General features: G+C 62.5%; 1 protein-coding gene across 1 annotated transcript; it reads right to left on the bottom strand.

Moving 5' to 3' along the window:
* Positions 1–1,036: 1,036 nt before the first annotated feature.
* PIP5K1C (phosphatidylinositol-4-phosphate 5-kinase type 1 gamma) lies at positions 1,037–26,968 on the bottom strand. The gene is made up of 18 exons (XM_044917459.1): positions 26,953–26,968; positions 25,253–25,345; positions 24,024–24,154; positions 23,202–23,319; positions 20,092–20,244; positions 18,508–18,807; positions 17,683–17,888; positions 15,918–16,001; positions 14,388–14,436; positions 12,403–12,487; positions 10,547–10,708; positions 9,619–9,757; positions 9,473–9,505; positions 8,203–8,307; positions 5,595–5,709; positions 4,216–4,293; positions 1,467–1,550; positions 1,037–1,272 (listed from the first exon to the last, which is right to left on the bottom strand). Exons 1-18 carry the CDS (start codon positions 26,965–26,967, stop codon positions 1,270–1,272), a joined length of 1,953 nt encoding a protein of 650 aa, XP_044773394.1. The 5' UTR covers position 26,968; the 3' UTR covers positions 1,037–1,269.

Genomic DNA, 26,968 nt, shown 5'->3' with positions numbered 1-26,968 from the left:
AGGCGCACGAAGTGAGCCGTGCGAGGGGAGATGACAGCAGGTGAGGGACCCAGATGAGGGACTCGGAAAATCAAACTCCTGGATCAGTGGGTTCTCCGCCAGGAAGGCAAGGGCTGGGAGTTCTTCCAGGTGTAGCTTCTGCTCCAAGCCAGCTGCTAGCTCCTCCCAAGCAAGCAAGCCAGTGGGGGGTGGGGGGCAGAGCGGGCAGGGGGAAACCATCCCCGCTGTTCCACCTCTCAAGAGGTGGGAGGGCATTTCTGTGGGGGCAGGACAGACCCTGCCATGCCAGTGGCTCCCATAGTCCCCTCTGGACCCAGTGGGGTCTCTGAGCCCGGGGGGGGGGGGGGCTGCTCCTGCTGAAGACGACAAACCCCCAAAATTTATTTTGTTTTTTACGAAGAACTTTGTCTCCTATTCTTTAGTTGTTTACACGTCACCATCTTAAAAGAAAAAGAAAAAAAGAAAGCCCTTCCCGGTCCTGGAGGGGGATCTCTTACTGGACAGCAGAGCAGCTTGACCGTGGGAGGGCCCCTGCTCCAGGACCCGCTCTCTGGAAGTCCCACGGCCTGAGGGCCCAGCGCGACTCCCTTCACTTAGGCCTTAGGCCCTCTCTGCGAGATACAGAGCGGGCCGCGTGGGGAGGACAGAGAGGCCCACAGTCCTGAGCTCCATGGAGAGGGGTGGCCTCCTGGCCATTCCTGCTCCCGAGTCACCTGGCAGGTGAGGTGATGGGAAACATCGGGGGTGGGGGGTGGGGGAGGTGGAGAGCCGCCCCCAGACCACTGGTCGGCCATCTCCAAGGACGGATGTCCAGTGCCTGAGCCCAGAGTGCCTGCGGGCGCGGGGGCACCCCGTCCAAGTGGAGAGCAGCAGAACCTCGGAGTGTGGATCTCAGCCGGGGTGACCAGGCCACGGGGGCACAGGTCCCGGGAGCCAACAGGCCTTGTTCCCTCAGGGAGACACATGCAAGCACAGCAAAGAACTACAAAGTGCAGTGGAGTGGACTTTCTTCGTTTTTCCTACACGTCCCTTTTTTTTTTTTTTAATCTTTTTCTAAAAAAGCACACCTGTGCTGCCGTCTTTGTGCAAAGAGTAAGGACCCAAAATAAATACGTGATCGGACACTCAGGGAGGTTCACAGTCATAGGTAGTTGACAGGAGCGGCGGCGGCCGGCGGCGGACCGGGTCCGGCGGGCGGGCAGTGCCTCCGCCAAGCAGCCAGGGCGGCGGCGGCGGGCGCTCGGCTCCAGGGCGGTGAGTGCATAGAAATTACTGCGGAAGGCAAGGGGGCGGGTGAGGGCAGCGGCGGGGCCGGGCGGCACCCCCACCTGCGGGGCCCGGCCCCGCCCTGCCCCGCCCCCGCCCGCCCCCGGCCTCCGTGTCCCCGGCCGGTCCCTGGGCAGGTGGGGCGGTGCGCGCGGCCCGAGGCCCCGGCCCAGGGCGTGGCGAGCCGCGGGCGCACTTACTGTGTCGCTCTCGCCGTCGGAGGCTGGGTGGGCGTGCGCGCTATAGTGAAGCGGGGAGTACACCCAGCTCCTCTCATCGGTGGGCTGGGCGGGCGGGCGGGCGCACGTGCAGGAAGGGCGCAGAAGAGCAGGGGTGCGAGGAGGCGCGAGAGAGGCGAGAGGAGGAAGGAAGAAACAGAAATAAAGGAGGCGGACCCCAACGCGGACGACGAGTAGGCGGCTCAGCCCCCGCGGCCCTCCCCCTGACGGGCCCTCCCCCAACCTGGACGGCTGTGGGGCCGGCGGGGCTGAGCGGCGGCAGCGCGCGGGGTAGGCGGCAGGAAGCGGGGCGCGGAGTGCAGGCAGGGCCCGGTACAGCGGAGCGGGAGGGGGCGGGGCGGGGGCGTGGCTTGCTTGCTGTCCCCTCCCCTGCCCCCCCCTCTTGTTCGTCCGGGCCTCCTGCTCGGGCCTCCCGGGGCGCCCGGCAGCACCCCAGCCTCAGGTCCAGCCTGCTGTGTGGCCACCGGGGCCGCCAGCCGGAGTGGGGCCCTGAGGACCCTCCACTGGGGGTCCTGGGTGATGAGTGCCCTGGGAGGCGCAGGGTGGAGCCCATTTCCTCGTGCCCAAACGCACAGATCGGCCAGGTGAGACCGAGGCCCGGGGCACCCAGAGAGCAAACAACAGAGGCCCAGCCAGAAGGTGGGCTGCTTTTCCTCCAGGGGTGTCAGGGAAGGGGTCCCCATTCTGGGTCAGACTCGGGGGGGCGCACGTTCTTCCAGCACCCACACCGGTCCCTCCTGGGTCTGTTCTTACCACAAGAACCCCCGCAGCCCCCTTCTCCTCTTTCTTCCTCTTCTTTCCCGCAGACCCCCACCTCCCAGTCTTCAGCACTTGTGGACCTAGCCCGTTGCCTGGCCTCTGCTCGGAGCACGGGGCCTCAGCAGGCACCTGCCCTGGCTAAACCTACGGAGGCCACAACCCAACGAGCCCCCAGACCTGCCCCTCTTCGGTCGGGCTGCCCCTCCTCTACAACCAGCCTCGCCTCTGCAGGGCTGGCTTCTTCAGAGCCTGGTGAAGAACAAGCGCCAGCATGCGGCCTCTGTGCTCTCCGGGTGAATGCAGGCCCCTCTGCCCTCGCTGCCCCTTGGGGCCCCCACTGCCTCTCCCCACCTCTGTGCCCACTCCTCCCTGCCCCTCCTACAGCTCTCGCTGCAGAACCTGCCCTCACCGGCCAGACCGTGGCACCCGCAGGAGGCACTTGGCCCACTGGGCACCACGGGCCGCTCATTCTTGTCTGAGCACCTGGCCCAGGGCCACACACCGCTTGAAGGTCATCCTCAGCAGACGGACTGGTATAATGGCGCACAGGCCCTGCTCACTGCTTAGTGGTCACAGCGCACAAAAACCCCAGCCTGCCCAGAAGTCCAGGGGCAGGGTCTGTCTGGGGCTGCTCGTGCCCAGTGTCCAACACGGGGCAGCTACATCCCATGTTCAGAGCCAGGGGACAAGAACGTGGGACAAGAGGGTCTCCACCTGAACTCTGCAAGGAGCTGGTCCCGGCGGAGGGAGGGATCACGGGCAGCAGGACCCAGAACCCGGCGATGACCCCACTAAAGTGGGGCCAGGGACACATCCTCCCCAGTACTGCAGGCCCTAGGGTCTGCTCCCATTCACCTAGCCTTCATACTTGCTGCTCCCTCTGCTCCTATGTGCCCCTCACGAGCTTCCGCTGTGCCCTCTATGGAGCCCACCCTTCCTTCTCCCACCTCCGAACATCCTGGGGTCAACCCCTCTGCAGGCAGCCTTTACAGATTGTTCCCCCGGTGGGGGGCCCTCAGGGCCTGCTGTGTGTCCTCAGCTCTTGGATCATTTTAAGGGTGTGGCATCCCTGTCTCAGCAGGACACAGCACGGTGGGAATGTCTGGGGAAGTGGTTTCCACTTCTTGGGTTTGCTCGGCAGAGCTGGACGCCCAGTGACGCTCAGAGGCATCTGGGGCTGGGGGTGTGAGCCTCCGAGGGGCCTCATCTTGAGAACAGAAACTCCTGCTTCAGGATTTCAACCTGTTCCGCCTGCTTGAGTGCTGTGTGGCTCTGGGCAGGTTACTTGGCCTCTCTGGGCCCCTCACTTATTGCTCATGAGGACAATAATAGGTCCTGAGAATACCACTGTTACATGATATCCACATAGCATCCCAAACACAATAGATAGATGAGCATCTACTAGACACAGGGGCTGCTTGGGAATTTGCACCCAGATTTTATCTAAACCATGCCCTCTTGTGGGCTTTCTGAGGAGCCGAGACCTTGGTTTCTCCACTGTGAAGTGGGTATGGAAATACATCTCCTCTCTCCTGCAGTTAAGAGCCTGGCTTTGCTGACCCACATGACTGCCTACTTCTGCAGGGCAGACGCCCCTGGGGGAGCCATCAGCAGCCAGGTCTGAATACAGGACAAGTGTCCACCGACTTGTCCCTGACTCAGGCAGGCTGGGGAGAGGGGCAGAGGCAGCCAGGGGCTGGGGTCAGATGCCGACCCCACCACTGCAGCCAAGTGCCCTTAGCCCTGGCTGTGAGCCTGCAGGCCTAGCAATGCCCACCTCAGAGGGACCTAAGTGACATCACTGGGGGACACATGACCGGCCTCAGTCATAGTGATTCTTTCCCCAAGTCCCTTCTCAGAGGACGAGGGACAGCCAGGACCTGTGGCTCCCTGCTGCCCAGGGTGGTGGACCGGGGGCTGGGCTCCCTGGACACCTGCTGTGGTCACTTACAGTCCCTGAGGAGCTCAGCGTCACGGCCCGCAGTCGGCGATGCCGGGGAGAGTAAATCCAGTACCTCCCATCGGTGAACTGGGCGGGCCGGGCGGGCGGGGGAAGAAGCAAACAGAGGACAGGATGAGGCAACAGGAATCTGGCGGGTGGTTAGGTGGGGAGGGCGCTGGGCAGGGGCAGGAAAGCCGATGGCCAAGCGGGAGATGAGTTTCGGGGTGGTGGGATCCCACTGCGGTCTGCCTACGTTCTCTGCTGCCCGCAGGGCCTGGCCGCCCACTCAGGTGTCAAGACCCAGACGCACACATAGGACATGGCCCCCTGGGGCCGCCTCACACACTGATCCACAGGATGGGACACAAACCAAGCGCCCAGGGACGGGAAGCTGACGGCGGGTGTGGGGACACACACACAGTGGATGCGCCTGTTACTTCTCCAGGCCAGACAGAGGCCCCAAGACAGACAGCAGGGTGGTGGTATATAAGGCAGCCATGGCCGCGGGCCCCCAGCTCACTGGCCATGGGGGCAGAGACAAGACTGAGGCCTGGGAGGAGGACAGGCAGTCCCCTTCATTGCATAAGGCCATTTGACCACTGAATACGGCTGCCCGAGGAAGGCAGCCTCAAGACCCACTGTCCGGGGGTGGGGGGCGGGGGGTGGTCACTGGACAGGACTCTGAAGGCTCCCTGGCCACCCCGCACCCACCTCACCCAGGCTCCCAGCCCAGCTAACCTGTGCCTGTGGGAGATGCAAGGGGGGAGGTGACCCCCTGCTCTGGAAGACAGGTCCCGGGTCCCTGCGGCAGGGCCCCTTCCTGCTCCGACAGACCCTGCCCCATTAGGGAGCAGCCATGAGTCCTCGGCCAGTGAGGATGGCAGTGGGAAGCACACAATCCCCTGGCCTCCTCGAGAACAGAACCCACCTAGCTGTGCCCGCCACCCAGCGGGAGAAGATCCACACAGTTTGCAGCCCTCAGTGGCTGGCCCCGGATCTGCCCAGGACCAAGGGGGGCCCAGTGGGGCTCAGAGCTTAAGGACTCCAGACGTTTCCTAGGGAGACGCGGTGGCATGGCTAGGGCCTGGGCCTTGCCCGGTGGCCCGGTGGTGGTCACGAGGCCTGGGGAGGAGGGACGGGGCGGTTCCCTACCCTTAGAGTGGCCTGGCCTGGATGCCGAGGGACAGGGTGCTCCCACGCCATGGGAGCGTGTGAGTGTGAATGTGTGTGAGAGCACACTGGCCGTGCAAGAGTATATGGATGTGAGTGTTGACCAGTGAGAGCACTGTGTCCACATGAGTGTCCTTGTGAGTGTGCGTGGGTGTGTGCGCACGAGTGTGTGTGTCTGGTCGAGGACCAGGCAACAGAAGGAGCTGCAGGGGACTTACAAAGTAGATGTCCGTGGCAGGTGCGTCCTCCTCATCCGAGGCCTGGCTGGCGGGCTCCGAGGCCTGGCTGGTGGTTTCTGCTTCGGCAGCGGCAGCGGCTGGGGAAGCCTCCACCCTGGGGACACGCCGACACAGGAGTCCTCAGGTGGGGCTCTGGACAGCACCTGTGGCCCCAGCCCCAGCTCACCTCCTGTCCTCTCATCAGGAGGTCATCACAGAGACAAAAGACTCAGGAAGCCGAATAAAACAAACCCCCACCCCCAAATACCTCTGAGGCAAGGGTGGGGAGGATTTGCCCACCCACTAACAGGAGAGCCCCTACCCACCCCGGCTCAAGTGCACACACGGGTGGGCAGGTGCGCCTCACCACTCACCCCCTGGGTGACCCTGAAGGTCCTTTCCCATCGTTAAGCCTCAGTATCCTCATCTGTAAAGTAGGGACACCTGGCACCCACCCCCATGTTGGGGTCAGAACCTCTGTAATCTTCACTGAGTACTTACTATGTGCCAGGCCCTTTCAAGAGCCTGGCATGAATTCACCCAGCAACTCTCCCCTGGGGCAGGGGCTGCTGCTGTCCTGAGTTACAGACAGGAAACAGGCTCCAGATGGAAGGTGAGACGAGGCCTAGGCCTCAGCTGGTGGCCGGGTGATCGGGGTACAATTTCCATCTCATGAGCAAAATGCCCAGCTCCGAAATGGGGGGGCACCTGTAACCACAGAGAGCTGGCTCTCCAGCCGCGTGGGAGGGTGGGCTGTTTGGCGGGCAAAGACTGAAAGATGGGTCACACTGCACGTGCATCTGCGTATCTGTGATGTAATTCTTGATGGCAAAAGTGCAGGCTGGGGGTGTGTGTATTACCACTAAGTAAGGTGTCTTGAGATAGAAGAGAAATTTTAAAAGCATGTAAAGGAAAAATCACAAGAGAAGCAAGGAAAATTTGATAACAATGCAAACACAGAACCAAACAGACCAAATGGGACCAACAAGTAAGGATGTAAAGCAACGGATCAATACACTGGACACGGCCAGGTCTGAATGTTCCATCCCTCAGCAGAGAACACAGGTTTCTCCCACACGCCCACTGACATTAAAAAATGAATTTTGGGGTGCCTGGGTGGCTCAGTTGGTTAAGTGCCGTGATCCCAGGGTCCTGTGATCGAGCCCCACATTGGGCTCCCTGCTCAGTGGGGAGCCTGCTTCTCCCTCTGCCCCTCCCCCCAGTTTGTTCTCGCTCTCTCAAATAAATAAAATCTTAAAAAAAAAATGAATTTTGGGGGCGCCTGGGTGGCTCAGTCGTTACACGTCTGCCTTCGGCCCAGGTCATGATCCCAGGGTCCTGGGATCGAGCCCCGCATCAGGCTCCCTGCTCTGCGGGAAGCCTGCTTCTCCCTCTCCCGCTCCCCCCGCTTGTGTTCCCTCTCTCGCTGTGTCTCTCTCTGTCAAATAAATAAAAAATCTTTAAAAAAAAAAAATGAATTTTGTATTTGACCGTGAAGGCTTTGATCTGTTTTTAAAATATACATCCATTTTTAGGGGCGCCTGGGTGGCTCAGTCGTTAAGCGTCTGCCTTCAGCTCAGGTCATGATCCCAGGGTCCTGGGATCGAGCCCCACATCGGGCTCCCTGCTCCGCGGGAAGCCTGCTTCTCCCTCTCCTGCTCCCCCTGCTTGTGTTTCCTCTCTCGCTGTGTCTCTCTCTGTCAAATAAATAAAATCCTTTAAAAAAATAAAATACACATCCATTTTTAAAGGCCACTTTCTTGAACTTATAACTGAATAAAAATAGACGTAAGTACTAAACACGTAAACAGGTCTTCAAATCCTGGGAAGTTGAGAGACACTTGTAAATAAACCCTAGAGCAGGGTCCCCCGTGGCACCATGGCGGGTGGGGCTAGACAGTTCTCTGCGGGGGTCCCGGGCGCTGGTGGGAGCGCGTCGCTCGCCCCACGCCCTAGGCGCCAGGAGCCCCCAGGGTCACAAGCGCAGGTGTCCCCAGAGGCTGAAGGCCACTGCTCTATATCAAAGAGCCGGTATAAAAGACCTGCCTCCCACTGAACCCACGGAACACTGCAGGAGCGCAGTGCCGAGGACAGCAGCTGCAGCAAAAAAGGAGCCCGAACGTTCGACCTCCGCCGGAAAGGAAGGACCACGCACGGAGACAAACCAGAAGTTGGAAGGAAGGCATTAAGGAAGAGTGGAAGTGAGTGACACAGGAACACAACACAGCTGGGAAAGGGGACTGCGTCCAGAGGCGGCTCGCAGGGGGACGGGAAAGCCCCCTCCCGCAAGCCGGGGGATCCGGGCCACAGTGCGTGAGAATGCCGGGACTGACACATCACTTGCAGCTCTGCCAGAGATCAGAGGCCCTGATGAGCCAGCCATCCCAGCCCCCAGCGGCCCCTGCGCAGACTGCCTGGTTCCCACGCCCTGCATCCCCACCTTTCCAGTGGGAGGCCCCATTCCCAGCCTCCCCCCATCCCCCACGCCCTGCCCGGAACGTGGACTACATTCCCCAGCCTGCCTTGCTGCCAGCTGGCCACGTGACCGCGCTCAGCCAATGAGATCAAAGCAGACGCACGCGCGCCAGTCTGGCAATAGGACACTCACCCCGTGTCGTCCTCTTTGGGGACCACGATCTCCACGCTGCATGCAGGCTCCACCTGCACCGTGATCTGCTGCAGGTCCTCCTCCGCGTGTGTCTCCTCCTGGGGCCTGGAGGCAGTGGGAAGCTGCACCTCACTCTCTCTCCTCACCCTAACTCTGCCCCCCCAGGGGCGCCAGCCAAGCTCCAGGCCAGCGCAAATCTCCAGCCCTGCTGGGAGCCTCCATGGGGTGCTCTCTCTGGGTGCCATCTGACCAGTGCCCTAAGCTGGCCCAGCTCACTCCTGGTCCCTCGGGCGGTCATGCCCACCTCGGGTCTGCAAGGGGGCAAAGGCTGGCCACCTGGGGCCATCCTGGGACTCTGGTACCAGGAGGGGCATGTGTGAATGGTGGCCTGGATCCTGCCCACCCTCCTGGGGGTGGCTGGGCACTGGCCTGGGGGTGGGGTGGTTCCAGGGGTTTCAAAGGTCCAGGCCCCTGCTGTCAGTGGGTCAGAACATTCCGGCAGCCCGGCATGCAGACTCCGGATGGCAGCACTAGGGAGCAGAAAGGCCGCTGAGGCTGGAGCAGGCAGCAGGACAGAGGGAAGTGCATTCTGCCCAATGTGTTTTACACTGTTAAGGTTTTGTTTTTTTTCAAATGGCAGTAATAATTGCCCCAACGCTAAGGGAGGCAACAAGGCCTATTCACTGTGGTCGAGTTGGAAACAACTGAAGAGCCCCGAGGGCAGGCTACATTCTGTCAGACGGAAGGAAGCCCGCAGGCGCTCCACCTGCTCACAGATGACCTCTATCTGCTGAGTGCGCCAAGCAAGGGGCACCGAGCTAGGCTGGTGGCAAGACAAAAGACAGAAACAGGCCCGTAGGTTTGTTTTCTTGTATATTCATAAAATATTTCTAGAAAGAGAAAAAAACCCGTCCAGGGGTTGCTCCCAGGGAGGGGAAGGGGCATGTGGCAGGGGGAGGTGTCTCACTACATTCTCTTTTGTACCTCTTAGAATAAAAATATTTAATAAAAAGAAAAAAGGATCAGCACGCAGGTGGAAGGATCTTCTGCCCGCCCCCGGGGTCTGTGTGTGGAGAAGAGTACAAAGTGACTCAAGATTCTGTGCAGTTCGAGAGCCTAACTTAAATCAGTGCCCAGGAAAGTGGTCAGAGAGGCGGAGCTCTGGGTGGGAAAGCGCAGGGCGTGCAAGAGGGGGAGGGGGGAAGGGCGGGGCCTTGCAGGGAGCCCGGACGGCGGGGCGGCTGGAGGGGAAGCTGGGGTCTCAGCTCACCGGCCATCCTGTCCCGAAGACTGTGTGCGCCGCCTGCAGAGAGACCAAGCAGGTGGATGGGGGCGGGGGAGGCCGCCCGCCCCGCCCCTCCTGCGGATGTGCCCCCCGCCCCCGCCTCGCTGAAGGAGACAGCCCAGGCCCCTCACCGGTACCGCGGCTGCTCGGACGTCTCCGAGGGAGATCGCTCCGGGATGGAGAGAGACGTGGAGGACAGGGTAGTAGCGATGGAGGCAGTGGTGGCCTCCTCAAAAGATGGCGGCGTGCAGGGCAGCAGGTCGGGCCGACCTGTGGGGAGAGGGCTGTGGGCACCTGCGGCAGGCCTTCCAGGCCTCTGGCTCCACTTGCAGCTTGGCTCACCTTCAGCAATCCAGGCCCCCGCCCCACCTGCCACCCAACACTCCATTCTGCTCGGCAGCTTTAAGAGGGCAAATACGTTCGAATTTACCCTCGGCACAAAGGCTTCCAATAGCCCCCTACTCTCAGACTGAGATCCGAACCCTCCTCAGGCCCACAAGTCCTGCCAACCCGCCCACTTCCTCTCTCCCCCGCCCCCTGACTTTTCTCCAACCACACAGGCCTCCTGCTGTCCCTCCAACATACCAGGCCCTGTTCTGCCCCAGAGCCTTTGCACCTGCAGTTTCTCCCTTCCTGGATGCTATTCCCCCCTCCCCAGCCCCTCCCTGCCTGTAATCTTTGACTCTTTAACCTTGGGAACTGGGAGGGACCTTCCAGAACATCATGCCCAACCCCATCAAGTGCTTCCTTCCTCTAGGTCTCTGGACATCTGGTGATGGGTGGGTCACCTCTTCGAGTGGCACCTTCTCTCTCAGCTCTCCCTGTGACAGTCCCAGCTGCTCCCCCTCCCAGGACGGCTGCAGACCTTGGGCTGGGATGGGGGGTGACTGTGACCCAGGCCCCTCCCACCCAGGTCGCCAGCTTCAGGAAACCCTTCCTTACACTGGGTTGCTCCCTGTATGCCCTCCCCTTTCAGCCCCCCAGGGACATCACCTTTCCCCAGGAGCCCCCTTCTCTCTCCTGTCACCAAAGCACCCACTCCCCAGCCTGCCTGGTCACCTTCATCCTCCAGTGTGGGGTAGCTGCGGGCCCCCCGGAGGTCGTACTGTGCGTCCTCCCGCTCGCTGGGGATCTGGCTGGCCGAGAAGGCAGCTGTGGGCCCCAGGGGCTTGACGGCCAGCAAGGCACCACGGCCCTTCTTGGACGGCGAGGATTTCAGGGCTGTGGAGAGAGGGAGACTGGCGCTTGGGGCAGCCTGGGGGCCCCGTGGCAGCACCGAGGCAGGGCCCCACCAGCCCCTATCCCTCCTTTGCTCAATAGCCTGGTCGGCCCCGCTTGAGGCCTGCCACCTGCACACACGGCCCCCGTTGCCTGGCCTCCAGCCCGGCCCTCGAGCCTGGGCAAGAAGCAATATCCTTTGCAAAGAAAACCCTGTCCTGCTTTCTACCCAGCTCGCCTCCGGAGGTCCCAGGAGCCCCCTTTGTTGCAGCCCACCTTGGCCATGGCCTCCACTTTGAGACAAGGAACCGGAGGCCTTGGGCCATGTGGGGCTCAGCACCAAGGGCCTGACTCCGATCCAGGATGAGTGGCCTGGGAAATGAGGGTCAGCCCCTCTGAACCCTAGCATCCTCATCTGCAGCAACAGGGTCAGACAAGGCGGGTGACCCCGTGGTGCCCTCTGCACCCGGCCTCGCCTGTCGGCAACCATCACCATGTCCTCCCTGCTCTTCCTGTGAACTCTGCCCCCAGGATGGCCAGCACAACACCCAGCATACAGTAGGTGCTCAGTTCACCTCGTGAGCAGCCCCCCGGTCCCTGGAGGCTGGCATCCCCTCTGGACCAGTGAGAATGACGCCCGGGAAAGGTTCTAAGAAGTGGTATGCTGATAAAGATGAACAACCTGCTCTCAGGAGACAAAGGCCAGAACTGTGGTGTTTGCCAATTTCCACCATGTAAATAATCCCACTGCCACCGACTTCAAGCTACTGGCTCAATGTCAGGGAATGTGGAGTTGCGCTGGCTCCACGAGCCGGCTCCGGGTGACCGGGCTTGGTCGCCGCCCACACAGGCCTGGCCCAGTCTGGGAGAGCATGTCGCACGCCGGGCAGTGGGCCTGCCTGCCCCTGCTGCCTCTGTGGACCCACCTCCTGCGGTGTGGAGCCCGGAGAATAAGGTGCACACTGAGACCATTCCCACGAATGACACTGACTGAACACCTACTGCGTGCTGGGCCCTGGGCTAGACGCTGGGGACACGGAGTGACCAAGCACGCTGCCTTCTGGGTGCACAGGGAACAGGGTGCAGGTGGCAGACAGACACGTGGGGACAAAGACCCTTCCAGGCAGCATGTGGGGTCCTGGCCCGGGGTGTGCACCAGGGTCTGGGACTTGAGGCCCAGCACAGACAGGGGACCTCCCGAGGCCACCCACGGGGCACAGGCTGCCTCTGTTTGTCCTGTGCCCTCCTTGACAATGCCCGGTCTGGCTGATACCCGGCTGCCTCCGTGTCCGCCAAGGCTGTGTTTCCTTGGTGAGGACACGAGGCTGCAGGTGGCCCCCCTTGAGGACAGATGCAGGGCTGAATGCACCTCTTGTGTGTGTAAACACATCTTGCCCTCACAGCTCTGTACAGACGGGGAAACTGAAGCATGGAGCAGGGCGACCCTGCTTGAGGTCACACAGGCAGGACGCAGTGGAGCCCGAACTGAAGCTCGGACAGCGCGCTCTAGGCCCCGTGCTGGGCCCCAAGAGAGGGGCGTCCTGACTCCCCTGTTCTCTGGACCAAGACCCTGACCGAGGCCCACGGATGGCCACATGGCAGGAGGAGGGGCTCTGGGTTTACCCCGCTCTTGGCAACCCCACCTCCCCGCTCAGCACCCCCGGGGCCCTCCTGCCCAGAGGGCCTGGGAAGCTCACAGGAATTCTTCCGGAAGACCGTGTTGCTCATGAACTTGAAGAAGCGTTCCGCGTAGAAGCTGGGCCGGTGGACAGACACAGTGTCCTGGGGAGAGAAGCGGGGCCCGCAGACAACAAGGGCTGAGTGCCGCCGCACCAGCAGCGCTCCCCGTGTCCCGCAGGTCAGCCCTGTCCCAGCGGCAGCGGGACAGGGAGATGGGTCCATGGCACAGGGCTGGCAGGAAGGACATAACTGGTAGGGAGGGGCCTGGGAGGGACATTCCTTCATTATAAACCCATCTGTATTTTTAATCCTTTGAACCTCGTGAATCAAACAGCAATTCAAAGGAGTAAACGAATAAATATCAAAATTAGGAAACCAGAAGAGTTCTCTAAAGCAGGGCTCAGCGAAGGACGGCTGCACATCTGTACTGTAAGTAACGTTTGGTGGCACTCAGCTACACCTGCTCTGGGGACAAGAGCAGCTGGTGTTAACTGGGAGCCAGGCGGCGCTCACCGGATAGTGACCCCGGGCAATGCACGGCCTCTCTCAGAGCTGTTTCCTCATCTGTGCGACAGGGAGGCTGGACGGGGCTACGCGTGCCGTCCGTACGGGAGGGGGCCCAGCACCCTTGGTGTTCCTGCGATGTTGGGTCCCTAAAGGCGGGGACTCGCTACTCCCCACGGTCCAGGGGCCTCGCCTTCTATGGCAGTCTCCCCTCGGCACGGCGGACACCATCCCGGGCACTGGGAGGCTGAGCAGCGTCCCTCCCCCACCCCCTCGGTGCCAGGAGCTCCCCCAGGGGTGATGACCACAGACGTCCCCAGACATGGCCCGGGTCCTCCGCCTGCTGTAATGTAACAGAACCCGTGGGGACACACAGCCCCCAGAACGCAAACTACATTTCCCATCCTCGCTGCAACAAGGCATGACCGCAGGACCGTGTTCTGGCCGAGGGCATGGGAGCCAAGGGAGGGACAGAGTTTCCGCCCTCTCCTCTGTCTGGAGTGCTGTGGGGGGCCAGCCACCTGGGCTGGGGGCCGAGGGCCACGCCCACAAGAACCTGGGCTTCTACCCCACGGGCCACCCTACCTGCCCCAGACTGCTCATGCCTGTATGGTTACTTTGATCAACATCTGGGCCCCCAGGAGCTGAGCCAAAGCTTACTTTGGAGATTACAAGTGGCCTCACCAGGGACTTGGCAACTCTCCCGTCTGCCACGGCTTTCTAACACCACGAAAGGGCTTCCTGCTGACTGGCTGCCCCCTGGACCTTCTTGGTGCACTTTCTGGAAGCTTCCATCTGAACCCTCCAAACACTCTGAGGGGTGTCAGGGGCTCTTACAGACTATGTGAACACAGAGAGCCCTTAGCGCTTTAGTAAGAATTGGTCTGAAGGGGGCCATGGGAGGGGAGGCATGCATCTGAGGCCCCAGCCAGCTCATCAGCACAGCTGGACCAGGGCTGCCTGAGGCCCCCAGGTGGGCTGTTTGCTCCCCCATCAGTTGGTCCTCACAGTCTTTTATATTTGGAAAGAATATATTTGGCAGCGTTGACAGGAAAAAGCACATTCCAAGCTATTCTCAAGCAGAGGAGACGTTTTGGAGCAGGCCACACCCCTCGTGGCAATGGGTCAGTGCTGCGCAGTTGGACCCATATGACCCCCTCCATATCGCAGCACATTTCCAGAACATTCTTTGCCTAGCTGGCCCCTGACTTTCCTGGTCAGGCTGTCCTTGGGGATCCTTCCAACTCAGCTTGGGGGTCCTCTCCTCCAAGAAGCCTTTCTGTACCCCTCACCAGTGGAGATCAGACCCCTCACTAGAGAGCCTACAGCCAGCTGCCTGTGCTTTCCCGTCTTGACCCTGACCCCCTGGCCTGTGACTGCCGGGTCACAGGGCTGCCCTCATTAGATGGTGACTCCAGGAAGGAGGGAACACGTCTCTCGTCATGGCCCCGGGAGATCATTACATTTATAGACTAATGAACAAATGAACGCTGCTCACCCCATCATGGACGAGAGCCTTCCAAGTATGTTCCAGCTTCTTGATGAACCTGCAGAGAGAAGAAAGAACTGAACACCTGCCAAACTTTCGGGTCCAGGAGACACTGGGCCATGAATGGGGACATTTGTGGTCATCACGACTGGGGGTGCTCCTGGCACCGAGTGGGTGGGGGAGCCCCGGTCTAGAGGAACTGAGGCTACCTGCTAGACCAGCCAGAGGCCACCTCCCTCTTCCTGTCCCCTTTGTCCCCCTCCCGGCCTGCTGGCAGCTCCTACCATGGCTACTCTTGGAGAGGAACTGAAAAGGCCATGGTGCTTGACCCCTGTGGGGGCTCACAGCCAGCACCTCCCAGAGTACATCCTTCCCCTGTTGTCATGGCCTAAGCTGAGCCCTGGTCCTCTCAACTGGAATTACTGCCCAGCACTGTGGCTCTAACTAGGCCCTTGCACACCTGGGCTGGGGACAATGGTGCCTCCTCCAGGCAGCCTTCCTGGACACCCCCTAGTCCGCAGTGGGGGAGGGTCCTCTCCTCAGCACACACCCCCTTATGACACCCCCAGCCCCTGGATGAGCTTGTCGTTGCCTGATACGTGCTGGCCCACCCTCCTTGCCTTGGCTCACAGTCTCTGCAGAAACCCTGGTTTGCTGCTTCAAAAGCTTCTTAGTCCTGCTTTAAATCAAGAGGGACATCCCTATAGCAGAGGTTTGCCCTCAGGTAGGGAAACAGGCTGCGAATATTAGCGTCTGATGAGCAGGAGCTGAGTTTTGTATTTGGGAAAGAAAGACACGCAAGGAAGAAATCACCCAGTGCCCAGTGGGCTTCCTGAGAGGGTAGACGGGAAGTGGGGACCGCCATGCCCACAATGCCCTCTCCGTCCTGTCCGGATCGTGCATAAGGAACATACAGTACTCTCAGGACAAAACACTAACGATTAAGACACGCTCACTGCCGAAACCTCGTAAAGGACAAGCATGGGTAACAGGGTTGCCGACACCGCAGCTCTAAGCTGCGGGTAAGGCCTGAGTATCTGTTCCTTGGGCTCTGCCATGCTCGAGACCACACAACACATGGCTCCAGCCACGAGCGTTTATTCCTGCCCACCGGATGAGCTGTCCAGGGATGTCGTGCCTCCTGGCCATGGGGTGCTTCTGTCTTGCTCTGTTTAGCCCAGCGCTTGGCACACAGTAGGTGCTCAACAGACAGAGCTGGATGGAAGATGAGCTGGCGACACCGCACCCACCCCCAGGCCCCAGGCCAGCCTCAGCCTCTGTCCGACGGGAGCTCTCACCATGTTCCTAGCACAAATCCTGATGAAGGTGGCGTCACCAGGTTGGGGACCAAATGCCTCCCTTTAGGGCCGGGCAGCCAGTTGGGAGCCTTTGGTGGGGGGGCAGGGGGGCTGGGACTAAGGGAGTCTTGACAGCAGAGGGCACACTGCTGCTGTGAGCACGGGGGTGCGTCTGGGGAGGGGGGAGGCGGGTGGGGGGAGATGGGGGAGGAAAGGAGAGGGAGGCGGGGCGGGCTCCCACCTGTAGGACTGCAGAATATCAATGATGCCGATATGCAGCAGCAGACGCTCCCCTCGGCCGTTCACGGCGGGAATCCCGCCCATCCTGGGGAGAGAGGGGGCGAGCGCCTTCAGCGCCCCACCAGCAGCGCCCCACGACTGCCCTGCCAGGAGCCCCCGCCCACATGCTCCCTGCAGGTGGCGGCGCGGCTGGGACCGGGCCGCTCTCCACTCCTCTTGGGCACTCCACTCGAAGCCGGAGGCGGCCGAAGGGCCCAGCACCCACATGCCCCCATGCACACGCACGCACACCCATGCACGCCCATGCACACGCTCAGCCTGGGCAGGGCCACCAGGGCTTCTGGGTGCCGTCTGGGGAGTTAGTGGCTTCACTCGGCCCCAGGCCCACCCGTGCCTGGCCCAGCACGGTTAGTGAGGTCACACAAGGCAGCGACTGTCCTCAGGTCACCAACGACCCCAGAGCCGCCAGGCCCAGGCCCCCGCAGGCTCTGCTCACAGCACTCACAGCACTCAGGTGCTGGGCTCACCTGCGCACCCCGCCATCCCCTGCCAGGCCCCGCATGGACCCTACAAACACCAAGACGGTGGGAGGTCGGGCCAGCCGCACCAGGCCTTTGTGGCTCTCCCGCCTGCCTGGTGGGGGCTGGGGCTGCTCCTTCCCTGGCCCCCGCAGCTGCTGGCCTCGTGTGGTGGCCAGGCCAGGGGCAAGCCTCGGCCTCACCAGCTGGCCGTGCACCCAGGACAGCTGCTTCCACCTCTGAGCCCATTTCCCCAGCGGATGAGGGGAGGTCATTACCCACCCCCCCAGCCACCTCCCCCCGCCGTCCTGCTTCCCAACAGGTCAATGTGTGGTGACAAGAAGTCAATCTCGGGCGCCTGCGTGGCTCAGTTGGTTAAGCGACTGCCTTCGGCTCAGGTCATGATCCTGGAGTCCCGGGATCGAGTCCCCCATCGGGCTCCCTGCTTGTCGGGGAGTCTGCTTCTCCCTCTGACCCTCCCCCCTCTCATGTGCTTTCTCTCTCTCTCATTCTCTCTTTCTCAAATAAACAAATAAAATCTTTAAAAAAAAAAGTCAATCTCGGCACAGTTCCCACCGGACTGCCTTCCACAAGCACTGGACGATGTCCGGGGACGTCTGTGGTCCTCACAACTGGGGGGGTCTCCTGGCATCAAGTGGGTGGGGGCCAGGGATGCTGCTCGGCCCCCCAGGGCCCAGGACACCCCCACAGAGAAAAACCTGGCCCGGTGTCGGCAGTGCAGGGAGGGTGGGAGGGGGCGCCCCATGAATCTGTCTCCCCACCAAACTTCGAGCCCCCGCGGCAGGACCGGGTCAGCCCGCTGTCTCTGAGCCTAGGACCCCGTCCTCCATCACGGCAGCCTGTTCTCCCGGGGGCTCTGGGCCTGGCACCACCACCACCTTCAGCACCTTTCCGGCTTCGCTGCGGATGGTGGTGCCTGAGCCCGTCTGGGGCTCCAGTGGGAGGAGCGAACACCTGCGTTTCCCACACAGATGGCCAACGGCCTCAATCTGCTGGCAGATTAATCCAGAAGGCCCTGGCCATCACACACGAGCTGGGATTCTGTGTGTCCACCCGTGTGACCCTCGTGGGGTCTGGCGGGCGGGCACTACCACTCTAGTGCAAACCAGGAAGCGGCCGCAGACGGTCTCCTGCCCTCCTGGCCAAACCCCCAGCCCCGCCTGCCTCACACCTGGCAAGGGGTGCGGGCGGACAAGCCGGAAGCCCCGCTGGCCCCGCGCCACCTACGTGTCATCCGACTCGATGGCCTCCCCGCGTGCGGCCCCGCCCTGGATGGACTCCATGGCCGTGGAGTAGAGCGCCTTCTGCCCTAGCGGCCGCTTCTCGTCCGCGGTGCTCTGGGCGCCCTCGGCCTGCCGCTCGCGCTCCTGCTGGTCGATGTTGTGCACGCCCAGGAGCAGGCTGTAGTCCATGATCTTGAAGCTCTCCAACACCTGCCGGAGGTGGGGCCAAGAGATCACCCTCTCCGTCCCCCTCCTCACATCCAGCCCGGTGCGCCCCCAAGCTGCGTCTGGGTCTGTGCCCACTCAGTCCCCACAGCCCCACGGGGGCCTGTCCTAACCCCCATTTCACATGTGGTCAGGAGACCAAGGGGCTGGGGCTGGGGCTGGGACAGGGCGTTTCCTTCCTCCCAACAGAGCTCCTGCCTGCCTGGCGACAGCTGGGGAGCCCAGGACCCCTCCTGGCCCCAAGGGCTCTGACACCTGGGCTCAGGGAAGCAGGTCCTGAGAGGTCTGGGGGAGACCTGGGAGCCAGGGGTGGTGGGCCGAGGGACCAGAGGATGAAGAAAAGAGCTCTGGAAGGCCTGGGATGCCCCTCATCTCTAGAGGAGCAGGCATGATACCCCCCAGGCTGCAGGGGTGGGGGAGACCACAAGGACACGCCGACAAGATGGGCCGTGGATCTGGGGCTCACGCGGCGCTCGCTTCCTCCAGTGTCCCCGTGTTACAGAGGGGATGACGGAGGCTCAGAGGGACGAGGGCCCCTGGGCCCCCCGCACTCGGCCCCGGGCCCTCCTGTGCACGGGGGTCGGCGTGGGCACCACGGCCTCACCAGGCAGTCCCTCTGCAGCGTCTTGACGAGCGCAGAGAAGGTGTCTGCGTCGAGCAGAAGCCCCTCGGGCATGTCCTGGATGAAGTCCAGGTCCTTGTAGGTGGGGATGCTCTTCTCCTTCTCCTTCTTGCTGGCCCGCCGCTTGTACGTGGAGCCCTTGAGGTCGAACTTGAGGTGCATCTTGACGACGCGCGGCAGGATATTGTTCATGACCACCACGCGGATGTTCTTGCCGCCTGACTGCACGCAGTACAGCCCGTAGAACTTGGGCAACAGCGTCCTCGGGTTCTGGTTGAGGTTCTGGGGGACGGGGGAGGGGACAGGGTCAGAGGACAGTGGCCACTGCGGCCACCACACTCTGCCCAGGAGCCGCCCTCAGGAAGCCCTCCCTGACCACCTCCCTCCCGGGCCGGCCCTCACTCTGCCCTCCCAGCATCCTGATGTGAGCCAGGATCTGTCTCCCCCGAGACGAGATGCTCCAGGAGGGTCCACGGTGAGGTGTCAGGGCCAGACCAGCTGTCCACCTGCCCGCCCTGGGGTGACATGGGGGCCCGGCCTCCGGACACCGTCCAGGGCAAGGACCAGCAAACTCTGGCTGGAAGGCCAAGTGCAACCACTTGCTTGTTTTCATGCAGCCGGCCACAAACTAAGAACGGCTTTACGTTATGAAAACGGGGAAAAAGCAGAAAACGAGCATCTTGTGACACGTAAGGGTTTGTGAAGTTCACATTTCAGTGTCAGTGAGTGAAGGGTCCCTGGCGCTGGGCCACGCCTGCCCTCTCCCTCGAGGCCCGCAGGGGCCTTCCTGCTCCAACAGCAGGGCTGAGCTGGGCAGGGAGAGGCTGCCGACCACCGACCCAGGGGAGCCGGGGGCCCACCCAAGCATCATGCGCTAGGATGAGACGCCCCAAGTGCAGATGGATCACGATCCATGCAGAGCTGCCCAGAAAGGCCCCACCCACCCCCGCCAGTGCCAGGTCGGGCTCAGCAGGGCAGGTGGGCACTCAGGTGGAGTCCACCCCCATCAGTGCCAGCAGCAGGACCCTGGCTGGCTGGGGGACGGAAGTGTGAGGCTCCCGCGTCCACCTCCGCCCAGGAGTCTGTCGTGCCCTTTCAAGTGGTGAGTCACATGGGGAACGGGAAGAGCCCCACGCCAGCTGGTGGCCCGGCCCCCCTCCCCCACGCCTGAGTCACCAGCTACCGAGACATGAGCCCACGAGACACGATTTCTGGGATCCGTGACTCAGGGGTGTTGGCGGGGGCAGGGATGGGCAGGGAGGGTGGAGCGGGTGCCCAGCCCCCCAGGCCCCCACGCCCCACCCTGCCCGGGGAAGGCCACTCGGGCCCAGATGGCCATTCCTGCCTGCCGTGTGCGGGGGACACCACGTGAGGGGCACCCTGAGGGTGAGGCTCAGTGACCCAGCAAGGCTCTCCAGGGCATGCCGGAGGCGGGGTGGTGCCCGGGGGGCTCCTGCCCCGCGAGCCAAGCCCCGGAAGGGGAGGAGCTGGGGGAAGGGGAGGAGCTGGGGGCGGGGAGGACTGCGAGCCCCGGAAGGGGGCACGCTGCAGGGAAGGGCCCCTCACCATGTAGTAGCCGGGCAGCAGCTTCTGCAGGAACTCGGCCTCCTTGTGCATCACCGTCTTGATGATGAACTCGTCGTCACTGGTGACGTAGAACAGGGAGCCGCTGGCGCCAGGGTTGGACAGCTCGATCAGTGGCTCGTTGCACAGCGAGTACTGGGGGGGCAGTGAGTGGGCAGGTGGGTCGCTGACACCCCACAGGCCCAGCAGCTAGTGGGCAACTCTGGAACAGGTCACTGTCAGCGTCCTTTTACAGATGAAGAAACAGGCTCAGAGAGGAAGACTGTCGTGCCCGAGGCCACACAGCACAGATTCGAACCCGGGCTAACCAGCAGCCTGGGTGCTGATCTCCTAGGGCCCAGTCCCTCTCCTGTTAGTAACAGACTCCCAGCTGTGTTGGGGCCCTGACACATCTGGCCACCGCTCCCTTCCCAACCCCCCCCCACAGCTAGGCGAGGTCACAACAGTCAACTCTGGCTCCCGAGCCGTCTATAGAAGCTTCTGTCTCCCTAAATAGGTGACAAAAGCTGGTGCCCCTTGAGTTTGTGCCCTTCTCTCCATCCCATGTCTTTCCACCTGGAACGATGATGTGAGAGCTGGAACCCCAATCGCTATGCTGGACCAGAAGGTGACCTTTAGTACGGAGGCCACGCGCCAGAACAGCAGAGAGAGGGGGACCTCCGTCTCGGGGGAGCAGCCCCCCCCGGCACCTGGCACCCCCACCTCTCTTCCCACTGAGCTCTGCTTCACCTCCTTGCTTGCTACCCAGCAGCCCCACACGCCCTCCCCACCGACAGACGGGACCTTCTGTGGATGCAGGGATTTCTATGGGTTTTGTTCACGGATGGTCCCCAGCACCTCGGACAGTGCCCAGCCTAGCGTGGAAAGCTAGGCCCTGCAGGCTGCTCTCCCCGGGCATTTTCAGCTAGCGAGCCAGTGAAGTGCTTTTCAGGACTAAGGCTGTCTGCGTTGGGTTTCTGTCCCCTGCAGCCCTCAGAGTCCTGAGTACCACTGGTATACAGCATGGATGAGGCCACAGCATGTCCCCCACTGGACTGAGGGTGCCAGCCCGCCACACGGTAACTGCTGAGCAAATGTTTGTTGAATGACCCTGTGGGTTGCTGAAGTGTAACACAGGGGCTGGCAGGTGGCAGGGGAGGGGGAACACAGGTGAGGGGCAGGGATGCCCCCTCTCCCGTGGGTGCCACGAGGGCTGCCCACCCACAGCCACGAGCCACCAATACCCATGGAAACACAGAGGCCCATGCCCAGGCTGCCCGTGCTCTCCCTCCTCACCTCCCGCCCGCTCCTAGGACAGCAGCGAGGGGCGGGCAGGGACCCCGTGGGGGCCGGGGTCCATGGCCTCCGGAGCCCACGGCTACCCCCCCAGCACTACAGCCGAGCCCAGCTAGCAGGAGGGGGGAGAGTGTGGAAAGAAACGAGCGGTGGACGGGGAGTGTGTGGCTTTGTACAAAAGAAGTCTATGAGCAGAGAATGTCCCAGAACCACATGGCTAACAGCAGCTGCCCTCACGTATGGGGTCAGGCCTCACGGGGCCCGGGCTGCCGAGGGAGAAGCAGTGACACGCACAGACCTCCCGGCCGGGTGACCAGCCGCCAGGGTGGGGTCACCGGCAGACAACCCCAGGTGTGCCCCTTCTTCCTCAGAGCCCAGGGGGGCACATGTGGCCTGAGGTCAACTGACTGCAGCCCCCACCCTACCCGTGCCCCCCCCGGAACCCCCCCTCTGCCAAGCTGAAGCTAACACAGGACAGCCCAGGGCCCTCACAAACAGGGACAGTGGGCGCACCCCCACAAAACTCAGGACCAGGGAAGTCTCTGGAGGCCAAGGCGGTGCCCGTGGCCCCCCAGGGACCCCTGGGGAAGAAAGAGGAACCCCGAGGGGGCAGAGCTGACAAGCGGGGACAATCCAGCCGCGTCCGAGTTCCCCAGCCCTGCCACGGGAGGGCCTCTCGGTTCCAGGGGGCCTCGTCACCCCGCCACGGCATCAGGGAGGGTCTTAAGAGGACAGAGGACACCTGCTGAGCACCCACTCGAGGCCGAGACAGGACCTCGGCCATCTCCGTGTGTCCACTCTGGGGCCAGCACACGCCAGCTAACGGGCCTGAGGCCAAAACACCACTGCTTCGGCTAATACCACAGGCGTCCACTCTACCCACGAGACCTAAAATCGAGGTCACCCCAGGGTCGTTTCCACTCTAGAACCATCAGGCTGTCCTCACTCCGATAAGGTTGCAGGACCCCAGGGAAGGTCAGAGAGGGAAGCCGTGAAGCCCGCCACAGATGCTGTGGTCAGAGGACCTGGCCTTGGCCTTGGCGAGGGGCACCTGGACAGCTGGAGAACCCCTGGCCGGAGCGAGAGCTACTCCCCTGTGGAAGGACACGGCCGCGGCTGAGGGCAGAGGGCTCCGTGGACCAAGTGGGCGCGCGCAGCCGGACCTCCCAGCACACAGGGAAACGAGTCACTGCAGGTGAGAATTAGCAGGACCACGGCCCCAGGGACGGCAGACGGTGGCGGGGTCGGGTGGAATAGATCCGCCGGCTACGGACGTGCTCTCGTGCAAGGGCTAAGGCTTCCCGAATACAGTCGCCAAACAGCCACCAGACCACCCAGAACTGCAGACCGATCCCCGTCTGCCCACGCGCTGTAACTCTCAGGACCCCACTCATGTGCTATGAGATCAGAGGGTAGGCCTAGGTTTTGATTTTTCTGATTTGAGAGACTAAGACTCCACCAGAGGGGAGAACTGGAGGGGACGCGCTGAGCTGGTCCCCACGACCCACCTCCCCTCGCATGGAGGCGGGACCTGTGATGTGGCAGAGGTGACAGGACAGTCCTCTCGTTCACGCTCCGAGGAAGAGCCCCCGGGCAAGGAACAGGGTCCCGCCAATGACATGGGCTCGGAAGCTGACCGTCCCCCGGGCTGGTCCCCCTGAGGCTCCGGCCCCAGCCCACCCTCCACCACCACGCTGGGCAAAGAAGCCGGCCGAGTGGCCCCCGAAATTCCCGACCCACAGAAACCACGAGGAAGCAGACACACGTGTCTCTGGCAACTTGACCCGCGGCACTAGCCGACCGACCACGGCTCTTACCAAGTAATCATCCGGCCGGATCCCGAAGAGCTCCCGGAAGTAGCGGAAGGCGACGGGGGCGTAGGTCTTGAACCTGAAGTCCTGGAAGTGGTGGGCGGGGGTGAGGTTGCTGCCTTCGCTGTGGAGCAGGGAGGGAGGGAGGCCCGTGAGGGACGGCGACTCTGGGCACCTCTCCCACTCCCCGCGGCCTCCAGCAGCACAACCTGCCCAGGGCAGCGCCCAGCAGCTAAGCTCCCAGGCCGTCCCTCGGTGGGCAACCCCTGGGCTCTCCGGGGCCAAAGGGCGTGGCCGGTCTCAGGCGTATCCCAATGTCCACTCCCGCCTCTCTGGCAGCTAGGTGTGGTCACGTGACTGCTCAGCCAATGAGCCACGGGCAGGGCAGAAACAACACACGTCATTTCCAGGTCCTGCCCTTAGCGGTCCTGTACTCCCCTTCTCCTTTCCCTCCTGCGGGTGGAACGCAGATGTGATGGCAGGATCCCAGGCAGCCACCTGACAGCACTGGCTGGATGAGCTGCACATGAGGATGGCGGCGCCACTAGAAGGAACATGGGACCCCAACACCAGGGAGCTGCCTCACTGGATTGCCAAGCAGTGCTCTTCACGTGAGAGAAAAAGAAACTTTACGTTTTCTTAAAATTGTTGTTATACTACATCTATCTGATTCGGCAAACAACCAACAGCGTGACTGATACGGGGTAAGACCTCCAAGCCAAGATGGCAGGAGAGGCCTGTGCCAGTTCCAGCAGAGAAGGGAACTCGGAGAACAGCAAGGCTGTCAGGCACCCAACAGCGGCTCCATGGCACAGAGCCTGGGCCTACCTGGGGAAGAAGATGCTCTCCACAACGTAGAAGTCTTGCATGAGCACGTCACGCTCTGGCTTGGAGCTCAGATTGCCCACAGTGTAGCCGATACCCAGCTGAATGGCCCCCTTCAGGGTGGAGGAGGTGGTCTGCAGGAAAACCCAGCTGCATCAAGACCCTTGGCCCCCAGGGTGACAGGCAAAAGGAGAAGGCCCCCAGGGCAGGAGGTCGGGGCACATGTCCAGCCTGCAGCTTGACCCTGTCACCCGTCAACATCACAGGGCCCCGGGGTGCCTGCCCAGTACTTGTCACAGACCTGCTGGCCTCTGGTTTGTCACTGAGCTCACACAACCACACAGCAAGGAAGTGGCCTGGCTGAGACTCCAACCCCACCTTGTGCAGTCCCCAGTCCTGTTTTCCATCAAGGTTCTAGAAGGTTCCAACTTCTCAAAACTGTCCCGACTCAGCTGGGGTCTGTCTACTGTCAGGATTTTCTTGGGGAGGGGGGGCACATAAATTTGCATAATGACACCCGAACTTCATTTCCGTAACCCCAGGTTCCTTCTACCCACTCTCCCGGTGATTTGCATTGTCACGCTGGGCGGGCGACACCGCTGCTCCGTGCCTCAGTTTCCCCACCCATAGTTGGGCATGGAGATGGCGGTACCGGCCATCCTGGGGCTGCCAGGCATCATATGGCCTAAGCCGCCTGGGCTGAAGCCTGCCCCCGTTTAAGGAGGAGAGGATGGGAGTGACAGCGAATGGGGACGGGGCTTAATTCTGGGCTCATGGACATATTCTAAAACTGACCGTGGGGATAGCTGGACATACTGTGAACACGCTAGGAACCACCTAACTTGGAAAGGGTGAATTACACGGTGCACCCATGACCTCTCAGCCAGCTGCTACGTTAGGAAGTGCTCCCCGCACAGCGCCTGGCCTGGCCTCATTCGGGCTTCCCATCAGCTCAGCCCCGCTTTCCAAGGGAAGGAAGGAGAACTGCATCTCCCTGTTCCTCCCAGGAGCCAGCAAGGCTGGAGGAGCCGGGGCTCGGCCAGGGGTGCCGGGGACACCTGTGATGTCCGCGACAGGCGTCCAGGACCTCGCTGGGACTGGGGGCCTGCATGGAGGGGCCTGTCCCGAGAGCATCTGCCTCCAGCCAACCACAGATACAAAGCATGTCTGAGCCTGTGGGGGCCCAGGACGGCTGGGAGCCCCACCCCACCCAGCTAAGGGCAGAAGAGAACCTTCTTGTAGGTGGTTTCGCCAGAGGCGTCCACGCCCCGATGACCCAACTTCTTCCCATGGCCAGGACCCGACTGTCCAGTCATCAGCGGGGCCTGCAGAGAAGGAAGCAGGAAGCACTGAAAATCAGCAAGGAGGCACCGCTGGCCCGGAGTTCTCTGGAAATCCTGACCAGATGGGCTGAGTCACAGTGTCGTGACAAGGCACGTGGGGCAGAGGCGGACTCCAGGGCAGAGCAGGTGGCCTGTCACCCGCAGGAGCCACAGGGTCCAACCCTGCACATCCAGAAGGGCCCACACCCGGACCGGGACTTCTGGCTCCTCGAGGAAAGCAGGGAGGTCGGCACTCACAGCCCTCCTGTGTGCATGGGGAGCAGGACCCTAGTTTCAGGGGCTCCCCTGGCACGGCTGACACTGGGCTGGGTCATTCCCTATGGCCCCCACCCCTCGGCGCAGCCTTCCCCGTCATGACAACCACCGATGTCCCCAGACATCACACAGTGTCCCCTCGGGCGGAGTCACCGGCTGAGACCCCTGGGCTGGAATGACTGTGAACTGAGGGGAGAGGTCCCCCTGGCCTGGGTCCTCTATGGGGACAGCCACGGCAGGCGTGACAAACTTGTGTGGGGAAGTGGCGGTAGGGGCCCCGGCTCGAGGCCCAGGCCGGCCAGCAGAGGGAGCTGGTGCCCCTCCCAGGGCCAGACTGTCCCTGACGTTCAAACATCTCCCGCACACCCGCCACCATCCACAGAGTCCGCGCAGCCCTTCCGGCCTCCAGCTGAGGGTGCTCAGACCAGCCAGACCCACACGGCCTCACTGCCCCACGCAGGGGTCCGGGCAGCCCTCCAATGCCCCACCAGCCCTCTCCCCTCAGCTCGGCTGCCGTGCGTTCTGCACACTGGCCACCAGGGGGCGGGCTCTCCCCAGCAATCAGAAGGCACCCCCCCTGCTCCGCACCCCTCGCTGACTCCCCACTGCCGTGTGGCTGGACACCCTCCAGGAAAGCCCTCCCCACAAGGGCCCCACGTGGTGGTGGCATCCAGGGCACATGCACGCCTGGGGCCGGGCGGCCAGCGCAGGCACAGGGACGCCACCTGGGCTGCTCCTGGAACGCGGGGCTCACAGACACGCTCCCGCAGGCTCCTTTCAGGACTAGGGACAGTGCCGACCCCCACCTGTGCTACCGGAGCGAGCGGGAGGGCAGCCAGGGGCCCACACGGGGCGTGGAGGTGCGGCACGAGGGCCCCCCCCCCCCCCCCCGGGCACGCCCCCGTCACAACCGGGGGCCGCCAGGGGGGGGGGGGGGGGGGGCCGGGGGGGGGCGCAGGGGGGGGGGGGGGGGGGCCCGGGGCCCCCCCCCCCCCCCCGGGGAAAGCTCTCTGGAACATGACGGGCAGACATGGGCAGGTGTGTGGGGACCCGGGGTGCTGCACGAAGGTGCTACTCATCACGCACTGGGCACTGCCCTGCGGCAGCATCTGACCCGGTCCCCCTCCTCCTGGGAACTCCCCAGGGACCCACACTTGCCTGGCTTCCGTCCTACCTCTCCGGCCCCTCAGTCTCCTGTCCCTCTGTCCCTCGCTGTCCAGGCCGGGTCCTTGCTCTTCCCACCCGCTCCCCTCCCTGAAACTCAGGATGCTGGCAGGACTGAGGGAGGGGCCCAGGGAGGCACAGTGAGCTGCCCAGAGCCACAGGACACTCACCTCCGTCGGGACCATC

The sequence above is a fragment of the Neomonachus schauinslandi genome, chromosome 1, assembly GCF_002201575.2.
Source record: "Neomonachus schauinslandi chromosome 1, ASM220157v2, whole genome shotgun sequence".
In the NCBI taxonomy this organism is placed as follows: domain Eukaryota; kingdom Metazoa; phylum Chordata; class Mammalia; order Carnivora; family Phocidae; genus Neomonachus; species Neomonachus schauinslandi.
The sequence above is the reverse complement of the archived record's forward strand: the minus strand, read 5'-3'. Positions and strand labels throughout refer to the sequence as shown.

Coding starts and splice junctions, on each gene's coding strand:
- PIP5K1C (XM_044917459.1), bottom strand. Junction 20,245..23,201: donor TCCGGCCGGATGATTACTTG/GTAAGAGCCGTG, acceptor CTGCCCCCCCAG/TACTCGCTGTGCAACGAGCC. Junction 8,308..9,472: donor TCTTCGGGACAGGATGGCCG/GTGAGCTGAGAC, acceptor CACTGCCTCCAG/GCCCCAGGAGGAGACACACG.